At 40.3% G+C, this 20,819-nt stretch overlaps 1 protein-coding gene across 4 annotated transcripts in view; it reads right to left on the bottom strand.

Moving 5' to 3' along the window:
* The window catches only part of zranb3 (zinc finger, RAN-binding domain containing 3), a 131,252-nt gene that overhangs the window by 8,241 nt on the left and 102,192 nt on the right, over positions 1 to 20,819 (bottom strand). For 3 of the 4 annotated variants that reach the window (XR_014872556.1, XM_085152639.1, XM_085152640.1), the window contains exons 18-21: positions 15,566 to 15,700; positions 7,097 to 7,258; positions 6,132 to 6,324; positions 532 to 663 (exon numbers count right to left, since the gene is read on the bottom strand). Coding sequence is in view for 3 of the 4 variants with exons in the window: in XM_085152639.1 (XP_085008765.1) it covers positions 532 to 663; positions 6,132 to 6,324; positions 7,097 to 7,258; positions 15,566 to 15,700 (622 nt within the window). In the remaining variant the exon portion in view is untranslated. The remainder of the gene's footprint in view (positions 1 to 531; positions 664 to 6,131; positions 6,325 to 7,096; positions 7,259 to 15,565; positions 15,701 to 20,819) is intronic. The other variant, XM_085152642.1, reaches the window with a different exon arrangement.

Raw genomic sequence — 20,819 nt, 5'->3', positions numbered from 1 at the left:
GCTTTGCTTCAGTTTACATACGTCGACATGTGAAGCATTTCCTTCCAAGCTGACAGAAAGAAGCATTCTGGTGTGAAAGCAAAGCACATTTCAGCTCACGGTAAAAGCTGTGTCTTATTTTGAAAAGTTTCCTCTCAAATCAGATCTGCTTTTAAGAAGTGGCTGACTGAAAATATGAAATATTGAAGGAGTGCAAGAAGGAAGAGGCCGATATATAGCATTTTCCAACGCATGCTATACATCAAAATGTCACAAAGCCACATCATGTGATGTTATTATAGGCAGTATATAGCTTTGTGAGGGATAATATGACTTTTGATCAATGTGTTTGACCATGTATCACATTACTGCCAGCACATGTGATCCTCAACATGAGTGATGGCGCTTTCTCTTTATACAGGGATAAAGGAGAGCTCCATCTGCTGTGCACCTTAAAATGTTAGACAAATTGCTTTTGCCCCCTAAGCCCTTTGGCTTTAAAAGCTGGTGCTGCGGTTGTTATGGGTGCTGTGATGCGGAGTGTGCACATACGGCTTTGTGGCAGACCGTGCAGAGTGTCTGCAGGTTGTCCAGAGAGCACTGGCCTCCTCCGCTGTAGACCGGACGGATGTGGTCAACCTGCCAGAAATCCCCTTCAACAGGAGCTCGGATCATCTCGTTCAGCTGGAAGCACACCGGAATACAACAGTGAGCGTCTCAGTACACCGGCTACCCTCGGATGTTCCCTCACACTGCTCTAAATTGCCTAAAACAACGTTTGATTGCGCTCCCCTCCCAAACCATCCATCTATGCTAAAGTTAATTCTTTGCACTGATGTGATGTCTTTAGTAAAGCTCAGCCTTTCGCTGGGTACTACAGTGACCTAAATTGTTACTTTACAGCGCACACAGGCACAGACAAATCATTCATATTAAACAAATCTCTGCACCGCGGGGACATTTCTGCAATGCGCCTCACAATAAAAGAAGATAAAAAAAGAGTCTCAAGCCAAAAAAACACATCCCAGCAAAGCACATAACTGGCAAAATCCAGGAAATAATGAAGGCAAACTGCAGGAAAGGGCCTCTGATGGAAGTTTATTATGCTGAGATTAATGTAAGCCTGTGTGATTGTGAGGATAAGACCAGCTGATGAAAACATCATTTGTGCCGAATTGATGACAGCAAACTTTGACCTCATGCTATCCATCACCGTTTGCTGCCTCAGGTACAGCTGTATAAATCACCAAAATGTTTGTGGCCTACATTACGGGCAGCTGGAGGGAAACTTAATCAGGGAGAGCTCGCAAGCCTGCCTGACAGAAATTAGGTTAAAAATACCGCTGGGAATATCGTGCTACAATTAAGGTGCACACTCCTAAATGCCTCAACTTTTTGTGACTTTTAAAAAAAAATTCTGCTAATTACATTTTAAAGCACATTTTTCACTTTAGAGGAGGAGAGTTTTCATCACACAAGGAAAACTTACATAATGGGCAAGTTTGTAAGTAAGATAAAAAAAAAATGCATTTGCACACAGCAACAATATTGTTGACAATATCCTGAGTAGTATTTCAGGTGAGCTTCTGTTTTAATTGCTCTTTATATATATATATATATGTTTGACTTGTTAAGGTGAGAGTCGACACAGTAACAGTTATTTTATCAGTTAAACTGATGTCTTTGGAGGCAAAGGAGAAGGAGTAGAAACACAGACACAATAAAAATACACAGTTCAATTCCTTTGACTACTACAGAAAATACAGCAAGACACCAGTGTTTTGCTAATAAGGGAATACTGTTTCCATGAAAGGGTGTACATGATCTGCAACAATGCTTAGGTAGGCGGTACATGTAAAAGTGATCCACATGGATGCAGGACCCAAGGTTTCCCAGCAGAACATTGCCCAAAGGACCACACTGCCTCCACTGGCTTAGCTTCTTCCCAGTCCATCCTGATGCCAGGTATTCCCAGGCAAGTAACGTACGTTCACCTGACCATCCACGTGATGTCAAAGATTATTCTTTTTAAAAATAATCTATACCAGTCAACAGTAGCAGAAGTTGTTGTTGAACGTCTGAGATGCAACAGAAATAAGTCAAAGCTAATGAGTAACTAGCTGAACCATTTGAACCATTTGAAGACCTGTAGTGCTTCTTTGTAAAAACGTACTGAGGTCCACTGGACACAGTGTGGATTTACTTGCAGATAATACTGTTGTGAATCTGAAATTTATTTTATGAAGAAAATATAAAAAGGAAAAAAAAGTGGAGAAAACAGAAAGCAAGAATGGGAAGATGACAGAGAATAGAGACAAAAAGAAAAAAGAGAGCAAGCCAGTGGAAGAGCTTAAGACAATAGAGAGAGAGAATCCTGTTGGGAAGAGTTCAGGGTCAGAAATCTATTTTCCTACTTTGAGAACTACTCTGCCGACATTAAGGCAGGGAGCTGGAATTGATCCCAACAGATTTAAAGAACAGGCCTGCTCACAGGGCCAGAGTTCAGATCTCTCTTACACACAGGCACTCTCAAACAAGCTCTCACACATTCGAGTCAATTGAGCCTGCTTTTGTGCCAAAAGCATGCACTTTGGTGCACCTTACCTCACTACTGCACACTTACACACATACTGAAGCTCCTCTCACAAGCACCTAAAGGCCTTAACACATCCTGAAAATCCACACGCGCATCAAAATACCATTACAGCCACACCTGTTATACACATGCACGCCAAAAAGAGAGCCCAAGCTACAAACATAGACACATATAACCATTCTCACTCTCTCTCATACACACACACACACGTACCAACCCCCCCCAGTATGAACCAAAGAATGAGCCTATAATCTCAAGGCTTCTCCACCACTGGTGTCTTATCATGTGGCTGAGTTTGTTTCCTCTAAAGCTCGGTGCATCGATCGGCGCTGATGCTTCTGCCGGCGGCACTGGAAAGAGGGGAGGAGGGGTGAGTGTGTGTTTGTGTGTGTGTGTGGGGGTGGCTTTGCAGGATAACAGCCAACCAAATCAAATAGGCTTACTGGTCGAGGCCTGGCACTGGGAAAAAAAATCAATGGGCCCAGCAATCCATTTACTGGGAGCTGGCCCCTTGGAGTGCAGATCAACCTGCGTGTGTGTGTGTGTGAGTAGATGCATATGTGCGTAGGTGGGTGGGATGGGGAGTACAGGGTGCTTTTATTTTTGCACTTACATAAACACACAAAAAATGGTCTTCTTTGTCAGTTCTTTGGCTCACATAGAGAGACTGATGTCAGTTAATGTGTGCATTTTGATGACTGTTTATCTAACAAAGTTGGTACAAATTTTCAATATTGAGGAGAAAGCATCCTTATATGAAAAAAGAAACATCCAACCACATCAAAATAAAATTCCCTCAGGTAATGTGGGTGCTAATCACCAAATGTTAGCATGCTATCATACAACTTTAAAATAACGAGCAAAACCTGTATGTATAAATGTTTTTTTAGTTCACCCACGCATTGCTTCCTGTTTAAAAACAGATAATTTTCCAAACAGACACTCAGTCTGTTTTTTTAATAATGAGAAGTATAATGAGATTCCATGAAGTTTTAGTTTGTATTAAATATTTGCATGTATAAAAATGATCATGATCATCATGATGTAAAATCTAAAAACATCAATTAAAACATAGCAAAATGAATCCCATTCTGCTTTCTTCTCAGATAAAAGGTAAAAGATCTCAGATTCGCACTTCCTGTATATTACTGGCTTTTATTGGTCTCATTTGGCTGTCTCTGGAAGCAGGATTAACTCTGCTTGACTCAGAGACATCTTTCTGGGATAAGCATTTTGAAGGCACGTCTGTGCTCAAGCTCAACTTTTTGTCTTGTTAACAATAACTTGAGCATGTCAAGCTGAGAAACCAGCAGCATTAACCTGTAACTCTGACAGGAAACTGATGGCAGAGACTGTGTTAGACAACCTGCCGCTGGGTCTGCTTTTACTGCTCTGAGATCCCTTACTGTCTATGCTTTGTGGAAATGGAGCTAGCATTTGCAAGCAAACCATCAATCTGCGAATTACTGTTGTAGCAAATAAGTTTTATTGTGCAGTGTTTTTAATAATTGCTTTACCACATTAGCAAAGAAAGCCTTAAGGAAGAGGAGTGCCAGCTGCTACCATATCTGGTTTACATACTAAGTTTAACCAGATGTTTTGCTAATATATCACCTTCCTGTTTATACACATATTTAAACGACTTTTTAAAATCAAGCTGTAGGGCTGTGTTTCTGAACTCTAATAGCTTTTCATTTAGAGATATATCGTCCTCACAGAACAGCCACAGTAAACTTTAATATTTTATGTTCAATTTACAAGTAACACTGTTTTATGTAAAGTAATATTTAGAAGACATATACAGACTATGACCCCAATTCTGATGTTGGAACACTGTATAAAACACAAATTAAAAAACAGAATGCAAATCTCATAAACCCATATTTTATTCAGAAAAGATGACACCAAACATATTCAATGTGTAAAGTGAGAAAATGTACCCTATAAAAAAGTCATTTTAAATTCCACAGGAACAGAATGGTTAAAAAAACCCTCTCACAAAAGTTGTGAGAGGGTTATGCCTACCACTGTGTAGCATCACTTTATTTAGACAACAGCCTGTAAATATCTGGCAACTGAGGAGACCAGATGCTGGACTTCTGGGAGAAGATTGTTGTCCCATTATTGTCTGATATTGGATTCGGGCTCCTCAGTATTCTTGAGCCTTCTTTTCTGTATTTTTCATTTTATTACACACCAAATGTTTCAGTTAGTGAAAAGTTTGAACTGCAGGCAGGCAAATCGGTTTACCATGCTGTTGTAATAGCATGCAGCTTAACATTGTCTTGCTAAAATACACAAGACCTTCCCTGGAAAAGACGTAGTCTGGGTGGGAGTATAGTTTGTTGTCTACAAACTGTATATATGTTTAAGCATCAGTGTGTCTTTCCATATGTGGAAGATGCCAATTCCATAGGCACTAATGTACCCCATACCATCAGAGATGCAGGCTTTTGATATGAGCCCTTATAACAAGCTCGATTGGTCTCTCTCCTCTGGCGATGTGGTGCCATGTTTCTCATGTTTTTCCCAGTTTTCAAATTTTATTCCATTTTAAAAGCTAAGAGAAGACAACACCATTTCTGCATCATGTTAACATTTAGCTTCTTCTTTGCACGATAGTATTTTAACTGGCATGAGGAACTGTATCCACAGAGAATGAATTCTTGAAGTCGTCTTGCAGTGATTTCCATGCCAGAATCATACCTGTTTGTAATGCAGCCTCCTGAGTGCGCGGAAACCCCGGATATCCAATGCTGGTTTTTGATCTAGTTTCTTGCATACAGAGATTTCTCCAGATTCTCTGAAACTTATTCTTATTCTGGTAAACTGGTATTCAAAGTCTTTGCAAATTTACATTGAGGATTATTAATCTGAAATTGTTCCACAATCTGCAAACAGTTTGCAGAGCTCTACCTCTCCTACATGCTCCTTTTAGTACCCTTTCGTCTTAATGACCTGTTGCTCATTAACCTAATTAGTTGACATCAAATTAAAAACAGCCAATATTTTTGGAAGATTAAATTGTCAAACTTGAAACATTTGGTATAATTTCTATGTGTGAATAAAATCTGGGTTTTTGAGATTTGCAAATCATTGCATTCTGTTTGTATTTACATTTTCTATAGCATCCAAACTTTTTTTGGAATTGGGATTGATACAGCTTTTCAGTCAGGAAGAAGTGCAGAAAGGTGAAGCCATCCAGGAAAAGTAAATCAAGCTGCAGCGGGCTGTCAGCTTGTGTAAACGAATAAAACACAATCGATAAAAGACATCTCTGCTCGCCTTTCTGTAAAAGTTGCTGCACGCCACTGTGGCCACTCCTTTGATTGTATAAAGGTCTACAGGAAAGAAATATGACAGAAACTGACAGAAACAGTGGTGTGGAATTGAATTTCACATTGACACAACTTGCCTCGTTGCACTGACTGACCACCATAGTTAATGGCTGTTTGGCACTTGAAAAAAAAAGTTTCTTCAGCTCATTGGTGGAGTTTTCCTGAAACATGGATGAGAGACAAATACGAAACAGTGCCTCCTCTGCTCTATGTCCCACCTGTTTGAGTGGCAGCTGGGTAAGCCAAGTGTTCTCCAGCATCTCCTTTCGCTGGGAGGGTGGAGCGTCACGAACCTTAATGAACAGGTCATGGGCATGGAGGCCACAGTGCTGACAGATGCCGCGCTCTGCCTCCAACACCTGAGACCGCATGTAAGTCTGGCTGGAGCGCAACTGGAACTCCTCCTGACACCTGTGAGTCAAAGCACATAGAAACATCTGCACTACAGAAAGAAACTTCTTTCTATTATAAAAATCATTCACATAGAAAGTTTTTCTCATGTTGGTTAAAAAACAGAAGCTGGCTTTTGAAAACCATTTAATCGAATTAAGACTGTCAGGAAAAGGTGCAGCATCTCCTTGAAGGACAGAAAAACTAAACAGAAATAAGTTTGTTTTAGATTTTCCATAAAAAACTTTTTTTTTTTTACATTGGTAATGGTATCAAGTTTGGTAAAGACCAAATTTGACTGATTCCCCCCCAAAAAATTTACAGGAAAAGATTTGGAAAAAGACCATTATAAATGCAAGAGTTGAAGTCTAATCTATTTTAGTCTTGAGCAAACAGTATTCTTTCTACAAAGAAAGTAAACAACAGGGTGAAGTCAACATTGTACTGCTGTGTTTCTGAGTTTGTTTTGCACACAAACTCTTAAAGCTCTGAATATAATTGAATTTTTTGGTGCCAGATGGGTGGGCTTCTGCGCAGAGGACAATGAGTACAGGGAAGTTTGGGGGGAAAAAAACCTCCCAAACTGTGTGAAAGTTGATTTAATATGTTTTTGTTTGGCTGACATCTAATCAAAGACACTCCTATTGCAGTAGACCTCACACATCAGGTACACTGAGATCTATATTATCTACATATCTGCTCCAGAACTTTTTGAGCAATTCTTAAGTTATTACAAGTTGGAAATGTCCAGTTTAGCTTTCCCTCTAACTGTATGTAGTTAGTGTTGCAATACCTGTGGCTGCAGAATCGAGTGTCCCACGCTCCACCTGTGGTAGAGCAGGGCTGCTGGCAGGAGAGACACAGAGGGACACCCTGACTGTCCACAGCCTGCAGGTAGCTGGACTCTGTTGATGATTGTGCATCTGATGTCCTACAGGACTGATTGTCCTGCCTGCTGTGAGAGAGGCAGAGAAAGGGGAAACATAGTCGGGAGTGAAGAAGTGGTAGATGGTAACTTCCGACCAAAAAGACATAATTCGCAAATTCTCAACAGACGGTTGTATGTTTGTAAGTCAGATGTGGTACTGAAGGACTTCAAAGTCCAAACGCCAGATTTGCTAACATGTTGCTCCAGCACAAACTGAGCTTTGGTGTAAAAGGAGTGCAATGACACGACTGTGAGTAAAAAGTGAGAACTCAGAGGTTTATGTGACTGTTGCATATGAACGTCACGGAGTTCTTTTTTCAAAGCGCAAACTATAGGGAGAATAATATTTAAATCATGTGCACAAACTGATTTGCGACTTGCACTTTGCTGATAATTGAGGTAATATTTAATGCAGATAAAAAGCACATCTCAATTTCTGAACTTGATATGGCTGCAGAGGATACGTAGACGTAAAGACGTAAAACCGTATAGATGACCCAGCCAGCTGAATTCTAAATTTGCTCAGTGAACTCAAAGATGACCTGGATCCTCCAACCTAAGGGAGTCACGCAATACCAGCAGCAACAACACTTCTTACACTCATTTACATTAATGAACTGAAAAACTTCCCTTAATAAAGGAAAAAAAAAACTTTCCTTAATACAGTTTTATTACACTAGAATTTCAGGACCGTGGACAGCGCACGAGGTTTTCACCTGATCTCAACATGACTTGTTAGTACATGACTTAATAATTGATCAACAAATTGATTTACTCTGCCTTACAGAAACCTGGTTGCAGCAGGATGATTATGTTAGTTTAAATGAATCAACACCCCCGAGTCATTCTAACTACCAGAAATCTCGAAGCACAGGTCGAGGGGGCGGTGTGGCAGCAATTTTTCACACCAGTCTATTAATTAATGAAAGACCAAGACAGACTTTTAATTCATTTGAAAGCCTGATGCTTAGCATTGTCCACCCCAGCTGTGAAACTCAGAAACCAGTCTTACTTGTTATCATCTATCGTCCACCTGGGCCTTACACAGAGTTTCTGTCTGATTTCTCAGACTTTATATCTAATTTAGTTCTGAGCTCAGATAAAATAATTATTGTGGGTGATTTTAACATCCATGTTGATGCTAAAAATGACAGCCTCAACATGGCATTTAATCTGTTGTTAGACTCAATTGGTTTCTCTCAAAATGTAAAAGAACCCACCCACCACTTTAATCACACTCTAGATCTTGTTTTAACATATGGCATAGAAACTGAACATTTAACAGTGTTTCCTGAAAACCCTCTCCTGTCTGATCATTTCTTGATAACATTTACATTTACAATAATTGATTACGCAGCAGTGGAGAGTGGACTTTATCAAAGTAGATGTCTTTCTGAAAGCGCTGTAACTAAGTTTAAGAATATAATCCAGCCACTGTTATCATCGTCAATGCCCTGTACCAACACAGAGCAGAGCAGCTATCTGAACGCTACCCCAACAGAGGTCGATTATCTTGTTAATAATTTCACCTCCTCACTACGTACGACTCTGGATACTGTAGCTCCAGTGAAAACTAAGGTCTCTAATCAGAAGTACCTGACCCCGTGGTATAATTCTCAAACACGTACCCTAAAGCAGATGACTCGTAATCTGGAGAGGAAATGGCGTGTCACAAATTTAGAGGATCATCATTTAGCCTGGAGAAATAGTTTGTTGCTTTATAAGAAAGCCCTCCGCAAAGCCAGAACAGCTTACTACTCATCACTGATTGAAGAAAATAAGAACAACCCCAGGTTTCTCTTCAGCACTGTAGCCAGGCTGACAAAAAGTCAGAGCTCTTTTGAGCCAACCATCCCTTTAACGTTAACTAGTGATGACTTCATGAACTTCTTCACAAATAAAATTTTTATCATTAGAGAAAAAATTACCAATAATCATCCCACAGATGTAATATTATCTACAGCTACTCTTAGTTCCATTGATGTTAAGTTAGACTCTTTTTCTCCAATCGATCTTTCTGAGTTAACTTCAATAATTACTTCCTCCAAACCATCAACGTGTCTTTTAGACCCCATTCCTACAAAACTGCTCAAAGAAGTCCTGCCATTGATTAATTCTTCGATCTTATATATGATCAACCTATCTCTAATAATCGGCTATGTACCACAGGCCTTCAAGGTGGCTGCAGTTAAACCTTTACTCAAAAAGCCATCTCTAGACCCAGCAGTCTTAGCTAATTATAGGCCAATCTCCAACCTTCCTTTCATATCAAAAATCCTTAAAAGAGTAGTTGTCAAACAGCTAACAGATCATCTGCAGAGGAATGGTTTATTTGAAGAGTTTCAGTCAGGTTTCAGAGTTCATCACAGCACAGAAACAGCTTTAGTGAAGGTTACAAATGATCTTCTTATGGCCTCTGACAGTGGACTCATCTCTGTGCTTGTCCTTCTTGACCTTAGTGCAGCATTCGATACTGTTGACCATAATATCCTATTAGAGCGATTAGAACATGCTGTAGGTATTACAGGTATTGCACTGCAGTGGTTTGTATCATATCTATCTAATAGACTCCAATTTGTGCATGTAAATGGAGAGTCCTCTTCACACACTGAGGTTAATTATGGAGTTCCACAGGGTTCAGTGCTAGGACCAATTCTGTTTACATTATACATGCTTCCCCTAGGCAGCATCATTAGAAGACATAGCATACATTTTCACTGCTATGCAGATGACACCCAGCTCTATCTGTCCATGAAGCCAGATAACACACACCAATTAGTTAAACTGCAGGAATGTCTTAAAGACATAAAGACTTGGATGGCCACTAACTTTCTGCTTCTTAACTCAGATAAAACTAAGGTCATTGTACTCGGCGCTGAAAAGCTTAGAAATATGGTATCTAACCAGATTCTTACTCTGGATGGCATTACCTTGGCCTCCAGTAACACTGTGAGGAACCTTGGAGTCATTTTTGACCAGGATATGTCCTTCAACGCACATATTAAACAAATATGTAAGACTGCGTTCTTCCATTTGCGCAACATCTCTAAAATTAGAAATATCTTGTCTCAGAGTGACGCTGAAAAACTAGTTCATGCATTTATTACTTCCAGGCTGGACTACTGCAATTCATTATTATCAGGATGTCCAAAAAACTCACTGAAAAGCCTTCAGTTAATCCAAAATGCTGCAGCAAGAGTACTGACAGGGACTAGAAAGAGAGAGCATATTTCTCCTGTTTTGACTTCCCTTCATTGGCTTCCTGTTAAATCCAGAATTGAATTCAAAATCCTGCTCCTCACATACAAGGTCTTAAATAATCAGGCCCCATCTTATCTTAATGACCTTGTAGTACCATATTACCCTATTAGAGCACTTCGCTCTCGCTCTGCAGGCCTACTTGTTGTTCCTAGAGTATTTAAAAGTAGAATGGGAGGGAGAGCCTTCAGTTTTCAGGCCCCTCTTCTGTGGAACCAGCTTCCAGTTTGGATTCGGGAGACAGACACTATCTCTACTTTTAAGATTAGGCTTAAAACTTTCCTTTTTGCTAAAGCATATAGTTAGGGCTGGACCAGGTGACCCTGAATCCTCCCTTAGTTATGCTGCAATAGATGTAGGCTGCCGGGGGATTCCCATGATGCATTGAGTTTTTCCTTTCCAGTCACCTTTCTCGCTCTCTATGTGTTAATAGACCTCTCTGTATTGAATCATATCTGTTATTAATCTCTGTCTCTCTTCCACAGCATGTCTTTATCCTGTCTTCCTTCTCTCACCCCAACCGGTCGCAGCAGATGGCCCCGCCCCTCCCTGAGCCTGGTTCTGCCGGAGGTTTCTTCCTGTTAAAAGGGAGTTTTTCCTTCCCACTGTCGCCAAAGTGCTTGCTCATAGGGGGTCATATGATTGTTGGGCTTTTCTCTGTATCTATGAAGCGCCTTGAGGCGACATTTGTTGTGATTTGGCGCTATATAAATAAAATTGAATTGAATTGAAATGAATCTCGTGAGATCTAACACATGACTGTTTTTAGCTGCACATACTTTGACTCTCCATGAGTTACATATCGCAGATATGTGATCTATATGGAAGTTGTCTTAATACAAGAACGCTACAGAACACAAGGCCAAAAATATTGCTGTGCAGTTTACAGTCCTAGATCAGAGCCTGTCTGAATGACTCAAGCCTGTTTCCATTCAAACGACTGTCTGCCAGATTGTCACCATAGGCCTACATTTAACATACACGTGTATCCCCTGTATTTACATGGTTTTCTGATTTGTTGTGTGCCTGTCCTGTTAGTAAATTACCTGCAGCTGGATATCATCTCTTAGTTTGCGACCTTGCGTTAAATTGGCGCCGTTCTTGGCCGATTGGGGATGTTTTATTGAAGTGAACTTTTGTAAATTACCTGCAAAACTAACCACACCTACCAGCACTATGCCCTGTATTTTTAAAGAGCGGCGCATTTTGGGGCGATCGTGGCTCAAGCGTTGGGAGTTCGCCTTGTAATCGGAAGGTTGCCGGTTCCTGCCCCGGCTTGGTCAGTCTCGGTCGTTGTGTCCTTGGGCAAGACACTTCACCCGTTGCCTACTGGTGGTGGTCAGAGGGCCCGGTGGCGCCAGTGTCCGGCAGCCTCGCCTCCGTCAGTGTGCCTCAGGGTGGCTGTGGCTACAATGTATCTTGTAGCTTGCCATCACCAGTGTGTGAATGTGTGTGTGAATGGGTGGATGACTGGTTGTGTAAAGCGCTTTGGGGTCCTTAGGGACTAGAAAAGCGCTATACAAATACAGGCCATTTACCATTTTATCTATATGGTGAGCTCAGCAGAGAGAGAGCCCCTATGATTGCAAACGATGATGATGATGATGATGAGAAAGCACTTGGCGACAGTGGTGGAAGACTTTTCATCTTAATTTTTCAGGTGACCTCTGGCGAAAGTAGAAAACACAGCGAAGAGGAGCACAATAAAACGTCAAAGTCAAACAGGTAAGGTGAGGCCAGGCATCCCAAATCTCAACAAAAACAATACAAATGAATTTGATATAAAAAATAGTTCACATTGATGAACGTTTTATTCTTATCAACAAAATTCTTTAAAAAAAAATTCACGACAGCTTCTTTCATTAAACACTGTGTTTAATGTGTAGCCACTGACCTTGAATCTGAACATGCAGTAGTGTGCAAAAGTCTTAAGACACCTCTCACTTGTTTATAGTTTGCGTCATATTTTAAAGTGCCCTTGAGCAATAGTTCTCCACATTTGTTTATTTGGATGCTTCATCACTGATTATCGGTCCTTGTGCGTGAACATTTTCACAGGAATACTTTTTTGCCCACTTTTTGTAAGTATAAAAAAACACCTAATGGCATGAACCACTGCTAACTTAGCAAAGAAGCGATTTTAAATTGCAGCTTTAGGCACTTTTTCACTAGCAGCCTGTCACAAAAACACATCATTTGTTCTCATTTCTTTAGATGATTCTACTAAAAATACTAAAGATAACACAGTCTGACGTGCATAAAATTGTATTTTTTGCACCACCAAGCAGACTCCCAAAGAGCTATTAGCTGAAAACTTGGCATATCTCGGCTTGGTGTGTCCTTAAAAAAAAAAATGGATTCAAGACAAGTAGGGGACATGAGAAGAAATGTCACATCTTTCTCTAGTAGGCAAGCAGTATCGAAAAGCCATTTCTTTATTAAAAAACAGAAGAAAATCTAACTAATCAACTAAGACCTGACCCAGGACCTGAGAGATGCATGTGGCCCTTCAGTTCACTCATCTACTGCTCACTGAAGCCTTAGCAGAAGTGATTTCAGTGGTACAGTGGCTGTCAAGAAGACGTTATTAACGAAGGGAAACAGGGAGAAAAATCTGTAGCAACAAGTCTGATGTTGTGATTAATCCAAATTTGAATTTTTTGGTTTACCTGCTCTCCAAAAAAGACTTCAGGAATGTCCTTCAAGAAGCCAAGAGAACTATTCCTGATGGCTAATTAAAGAAATGACAATGAGCTGCCTATGAGAGTTCAGGCTGTGTTGTATAAAGGTGGTCATACCATGTATTCACTTTCAAGCTCATTAGACCTGTACGAACTCTCTTTTTGCCTTATATTCAGGATTTTCGTGTATTTTTGCACATTTTTATAACTCGCTGCACCCATGTATAAAGAAATGAGGGATCAGTCAAGACATTACCCTGTAAACCTGATCTAAATTAAACAAAGCTCACTTTCTTCTACAAACTGCAAATACATTTCAGTGTAAAAATCCATCCAACTGAAATAAATCAGTTTTTTCCTGTATATTTAGTATATTGCAATGCTCTATCTGCAAAACATTTCTAGTATGTGTATCTGCGTGCATGTCCGTCTGGCAGAAGACAGCAAATCTGGGCATTTGCCATGTAGTCCCAGCAGGGTGCTAGAGCCACGTTGGAGGGGACAGATGGACTAAATTCTCTTTCCCCATGGTTTACAATTCAGAGAGACAGCAAGAGGAACAAAGAGCCAGAGTGACAGAGCACTACAGAAGGAAATTTAATCATTGAAATAGAGAAGAGAACCTTCTAAAAAGGGAACCTTGCTGTTTCAAAGTTGAGAATATACCAAAAACTGGAAGTATCATGAGACAAATGGTGTGCCAGCAAAGTCTAGTCGATGAAAGAGAGACACAAATAGACTTTTTACTTGTGTGTCCAAACTGAGAATAGTGAAAACATCCAGAAAAGCCAGAAATATGTCTTTTAGAAACTGTAAAACATCAATGCATTTGCCAAAAAATGCATGTGAATCAAAAATTTAGATTTATAGATGTAGAATGTTTACCACCTTGGCTCATCTCTGGTGCTCTATACCGAAAGAAACCAAAGGCACCAACGAGATCTGACACTGGTACGTCCAGCTGTTAATCGAGATTCTTATTTTCCACATTTTAGCATGTTGCTTTCATGTGGATAGCAATATAAAGACCGTTTCCATTTAAAAAGGACACTAGTGACGTATGTTGCATGGCAGGATTTCCTTTTTAGCCCACGACCAGAGATAGGTGGTACACTTTAAGATTAACTGATACCTTCAATACCAGACATGCGCTTGTTTTAAACGGATGTATGTTATCAGAAATGTCTGTTTCTTTAGTTCACGGTCAGTTGTGCTTATCAGAGCAGAGTGACTCAGAATGATTGCAACATGTTGCCAATGTGTCTGTGTTTATAAACTGGACAACATTTACTTGGAAAACATTGCCAATATTTTAGAGAATGATTGCAGTCAGTCAGAGTCAGACTGCTACTGTTTGGAGACAGGTTGCCTCCCATCAGATGACTTGTGCAGATGCCTTACAATCTAAAGGCTTGCTGTCCTTTTTTTTTTACTCTAGTATAACTTATAGCCACAATTCAAATGTCAAGTGATATCAGCCAGCAGGAAGTATTAGCAGGAACTGAACTGAACTTGCCGTTTTGAATATTATGTTCAATATTATGTACAAGTTTTGCTTGAATGCTTAAATAGATAACAGTGATTGATATCAATCTTCCTACTTTATGAAAACATCGATTCTCCTCATCCCTCCAACCACACGCCACAGTTAGTTGGATGGATGGATGCCATTTCTATTCTAGCTACTAGCATATTAGCACATTTTTTAAGTCAGCTTTTATAAATGGCCATTTAATTTTGTTACCATGCTGCCTTTTACCGTGTTTATTCACACAGCAGTGCTTGCTTCTGTCAAACACTTTATATTCCAGACACTGCTGTATACCTCATGCAGTAAAACGCTATCTGTTGTCTAAAAGCACAAATCCTGAACAGAGCCTTTAAGGCACTTTATAGATTATCACAGACATTTTGTATGTACCACCAGTAACTGTGTATATGTGTGAGAGCTCGTCTGTGTGTTTGCTGCAGGTTTCCATAGAGATATTGCCTCCTGGGGTGAGCTGGCCGATGCATCTCACCCAGTAGATCGTATTATGGTCTATATTTACTGTACTAACACACTCAGTGGGCCTTTGTGTCTCTCCCACAAGGCACATACAGATCTCCATGGAGACAGCTGAGGGAAAGAAAATGAAAATACTCTGAATCCTGAAGAGGAAACCATGTGGTGAGACAAACCACCTTCATGTGCAGACCTTGAAGTTTCATCTTTAAATACTACAGACAAGAACGGATCTATGAATGATCAAAACACTCTTTGTGTAGTAGACAGGAGAAACACAGTGATCAGCTAGAAATACATTTGAATTTTAGCTTCATATATTAGCAGCAAACTACTTACAGACCTGAGGACAACTTGACCTTTATGTGCATGTTTTTCCCCTTAACAAACCTTAAGGGTGGTGTTAGCGAAGAGGCAGACCTCCTCTTTGTGAAGAAGTTCTCCTTTGTGACCAGTCGGACGCTGCCTCCCTCCTCCTGGGCTTTGCTCAGAGACGCCTCGGCCACGTCGTCACGACCGAGGTACCTGTGAAACGGGATAAAATATTGCTGTGAGGTAATGGTGAATTTGCGGATGTTACATAACCAAAGCACTGGGGAGCAGTTGCAAGCAGATGAATTCATAAACTCTCTCTGGACAGCAATAGAAGCAGGTATGATAGGACGCTTGAGGTTGCTCAAGCACACCAGTAATCTTAGTCATCTTTTTTTGGACTGCGGTAATCCTGGGACTCTACCACATCAATGTAACACACACCATCACACCCACATAACTAGCAAAATTCTACAAATGGCCTCAGATGCACTTTGATTTTTGTTTTTTCTTTCTTGGCACCAAACTGTGCTTAAATGCTCCTATCCTTCCTTCCTTCCACTGCTGATTTCCTATTCTGAATGTGTGCTTATATTCTGTTTGTCTTCTTCTCCTGCTGAATCCTATTACTATTGCAGCAGCAGCAATCTAATTTCCCCACAGGAATCGTCAATCATCTAATCTAATCCATCTGCCCCGCTACTGCTTTTTATGGCCGTTGTAATACAGATGCTATGTGTGCAAGTTGAAAATTGCACTAAACTCTACATTCCAATCTACGCAGGATTAAAATGACCCTGGGATGTCAGAGTTGACACAAATACATGTGGAGAGTTGGGGAAAGAAAATCAGTGATGTGTTCCTCTTGATAGGAAAAGATTCCAGAGGCCTTGAGAGAAAAGTGACCAATCGGCAAATGCCGACTGGTCACTTTACAGGTTTTAACAGAGGGATGGTACAACGCTGTAATGGTCTCCGCAGAGAGCAATTACCCTACCTTTTTACTCAAAGGGGAAGTCAGAGGTCAGCCTTAGCCAATAAGCAGATCGCAGCCATGTTGCTGTCAGTACTTGATGGAACTAGTACTTTACTTTACCAACCATCCACACACACAAGGAACAAACTGCTATTTTGCTTTACCAATAACATCCTGTACATACCGGGTAAATGCCTCTAGTGCCCACTCAAATACAGTCAACGTCCAACTAGAAATATTAAGCATATACATTTTTAGAATGAGTTCATTCGGTCTCATTTGCTAAACTGTGTGTACTTGTGGCTATTTTGGAAATTATCCATCATGTAATATGTGTTGTAAGCCCATGGAAGAATTTAATGTCATCAGTGTTGCAGGTGATTGACAGTAAGCTCCTACGTCATTCATCCACCCTCTTCTTTTTATCTAAAGTCAGGCAGGATAAGATAAACAGAGTATTCCAAGTGTTCCCAGTCTTATTTTAAGTTTCTTATAGGGAATACTGAGGCACTGGGTTTGCCCCACAGTTCATCGTGCTGTGAAAACCTTCAAAGGGAGGCATCTTGAAGGCATTTTAATCAGACGCCCGAACCACCTTAGCCGACTACTTTGAACATAGAGGAGCAACAGCTCTGAGCTCCTCACCCTGTACCTACGGCTGAGATCAGCCACCCTACACAGGAAGCTCATTTTGCCTGTTTGTATACATGATCGTGTTCTTTTCGCCACTACCCAGAGCTCATGACTATAAGTCAGGGTTAGCTTCAGCATTGTGACTCAACTGTTTGGTTTTTGTTGATTTGGTGATTCCTATTTGCACATTTTCTCACCAGCAGTTATCCCTCTGCTTTTTTCTTCTCTTACCAGATAACCAACAAAGAGCTTGAACTTTATAGACTCTGCAGAAAGGATAAAGTGCAGGCTGTGCTTTCAACTATTTTGTAAAAGTCAATGAAGACAGCCCTTTAAGAAAATACAGTAGTTAAGTTAAAAAAACAAAACAAACCCTAATAAGTCACCTAGTGTTTCCAAGTCCACACACTAACACAGAAAAGCTTTCTGCTATATCAAGCAGAGAAAATAGGTTAGACTTAGTAAATGGCTCCAAGTACAGATAATGAGCTCGAGGGTTCAAAGAAGTGTGAAGAGCAAGAATTCAGATTTCTTTTTAAAAAAAGAGATGAGGTTTCAAAAAAACAGACAGAAAGACAGCAGGCAGCTAATGGATGGTGTAGCCATTTCACAGACAATCAACTCGAGTGATGAAGCTGTTTCACTAATCGTCGAGCAGATCAATAATTAATGTTTCATCTTCAAGCGTTTGTTCTGACAGTTGTGTCAATTGTTGAACTCAGTTTGATGTAACTTTACTGCTGGCACAAGAAGTAGCCTTGTACACCGATGAAACACAATAACTGGAACGTCTCCTGGAACTATAAGATATGGAAAAATACATTTATCACTGTTTAACTAATAACAAAACATTTACTACAAGGTAAAAAAAACAACCAAAAAAATGGGTAAAACACGTCTCAACTTCTTGAATTGTTACAAACTTCTGCCGATGCCTGTTTTCGTCCAATATATTTGGATATATTTAGCTCTGTGTAGGACTTATTCTAGTTCTTTCATAAGAAAAAAATCATTTGAATTGGTTATTGAATTCTACTTGATGGATTCCTATCCTGATTGCACGTTTTTTTCTGATTACTAATGAGACACCAGCCTCTCAGAAACACCGTGCCGGGAGGTGTTGCCACTGTTAAATTCAACTTTTAGTGTCTCTACTCGGCCCTGCAGGCTATGAAACGACATTTTTATGCAATTCCACCACCTCCATATGGACAGAATACTTTCTTAGGGAGGGAGATGGAAAGAAGGCAGAAGGGGGAAAAAATATAAAGGAAAGATGGATGACAGGAGGCAGAAAGTGGAGGAGGGAGAGACATCAAAGAGGAGAAGTTTCTCTGGAAGCTGAGAGGAGATGAGGAAGAAGGTAAGTCTCCATCAAACACAAGAGCTTCCTTTGCTTCAAACAGTCCCAGCACAGAGGCTGGATGAAACGAGATACCTTACACTAAACTGGAGTCCAACTGCGCTTCTGGGAGAGAGTGGAGGTGTGTGTGTGTGTGTGTTTGCATGTTTTTATGCAGTTAGGTTCCTGGAGAGTAATTCTGTACACTAAGGTGACTGCTGCTACTTGCTGAATGAATCACATTTTCTGTTATGATCCAAACCTCTTCTACCAGTATCAGGGGGCAGCTGGGTTCACTGATGTTGTTTTCAAAATGTTTGTCAGACTGGCTTACATCTGTGAAAACCTAGGATGATTTGGACTGAATGTTCAATAGGGTCTATTAAAAAGTAGTTTAGTCGGCGTATTACTAAATATGTTTAAAGGTGCCGTGCGGAGGTTTTGGTTTGTAGCAGCAGTAATAAATGTGAGTCCCCCTCGCTCTTTATATTGTGCGTAAACAACTGACAGCAGTGCAAATCGTTTTATGCAAAGCAACGTGCCTGCAAAGGTTAGCAAACATGGATGGAAATCATATAAAAAATAAAATGTAAAAAATATGTCTTTGCTAATGTTTTATGAGAACGGAAATAAACTCGACACATTTAGAAACTCAACAATTTGTATGAATTTCCAGAGGGTGCCGGACATGATGAACATAAACATGAATGCATTGGTTTTTAGACTTCTGGTTGTATAGAAAGGTTTAAGGACCCTCAGCTCATTTGCTCTGCGACCTCTTTCCTGATTACTTCACAGTTTTAATTGCTAGCTTTGGGACATATTTAAATATTTATTTTGTAAATTACAGTCCTTACGAAAAGTCATAAAGGATGATAAACTAAGAACCACCAACCAGCGCTGCCTCTCACTCGTCCTATCCAGTCTTAAACATCAGTTTGATAACAAATGAAATATTCAGCTTTATGTTTATCAATGGGACGTCACTACCCAACATGTGGCAGCACAGTGGCATTATTCATCTTTTATACATAGTCCTATAACTGTGAATAAACTCCATTATCCCCATGTGTATTTTACTGCTTACCTGGAGGATCTAAAACTTTCCCTACACTACAACACTTTTAACCAGGCATGAACATCTGCATGTAGCTAATTAGCTTAACAAACATAAACACATAACAGCATGTCATTAAGTGCAAACATATACACTCAGGCTGTTTCTCAACTCATCTCTTATTTTTATCCACAATTTTATAGCAACAAAAAACTGTCCAATTCAGTTAAACTGCACATTTTACTGTAAAAATTGGCTAACATACCTGTAGCTAGCAGCTTATAGTAATAAGGAGATTTTTCTGTTTCTCTGCCATTGTTGTTACATAATCTTCCTCCTGTGTTTGTTGTTATTTTTGTACTGCACATTTGGTGTCAGGTGGTGGTGTTTTGTGGACTTGGAGAAGGCATTCTCCCTCAAAGTCCCTCAAAGGGTTCTCTGGGTGATGCTTCGGGAGTGTGGGGTGTCTGGCCAGTTGCTTCGAGCCATTCAATCAGGCCATAGCTGGCAATAAGACGGAATTGTTCCCAGTGGGTGTTCGACCAGCGCTGCCCTTTGTCACCGATTCTCTTCATAATTTTTATGGTCTGAATTTCTAGGTGTAGCCATGTTGGGAAGTCGTCTACCTGGGCAGGCTCAGAATTACATCTCTGCTTTTTGCAGACGATCTGGCCTCTCACTTACAGATAGGTGAGGAGTTCTGCCATTTGGGAGGGGCTCAGGAGACTCAGGATAATATTATAGAGATTATATCTGGCCTGGGAATTCCTTGGTGTTTCCCCAAACAAGCTAGAGGAGGTGGCCGGGGGTGGGGGGGTCTGGGCTTTGCTGTTTAGGCTGTTGCCCCTGTGACTTGGCCCCAGATAAGTGAAAGAAAATTGATGGATGGACATTTGTGTCAGTTTCAGGATAGTTAGATCATCAGCTATGTAGCCTTTATCCTTTCTTGCCGCATACCACATGGTGATAGTACGTGCACAACCATAAAGCTAAAGGAAATGAATGGAAACTCATACTTTGCTCAAATCACATCTTTCTATACTTAGACTCACTATGTTGAGTACATACTGCTGTAGTTAGCATGACACACTGAAATACTGTAAATGTCATTATTGGTAAATGACTCATTTTCAGAGAATCCTACCCTGTCACAATCTATGTATTAGACAAGTGCTTGGTGTACAGTGTACTAAAGAAAATAAAACAACTGAGACTCTGAGCTTAGATTAATAATGGGACTAGCCTGGCTCCGTCTAAGGTAACAAAAAGATGACAACCAGCAGCTCTAACACCCATTAATCACAGTACTTTATCTTGTTTATTC

The sequence above is a fragment of the Neolamprologus multifasciatus genome, chromosome 23 (assembly GCF_963576455.1).
Source record: "Neolamprologus multifasciatus chromosome 23, fNeoMul1.2, whole genome shotgun sequence".
Classification (NCBI taxonomy): domain Eukaryota; kingdom Metazoa; phylum Chordata; class Actinopteri; order Cichliformes; family Cichlidae; genus Neolamprologus; species Neolamprologus multifasciatus.
Note: the sequence above shows the minus strand (reverse complement) of the source record. Positions and strands in the feature narration are given on the sequence as shown.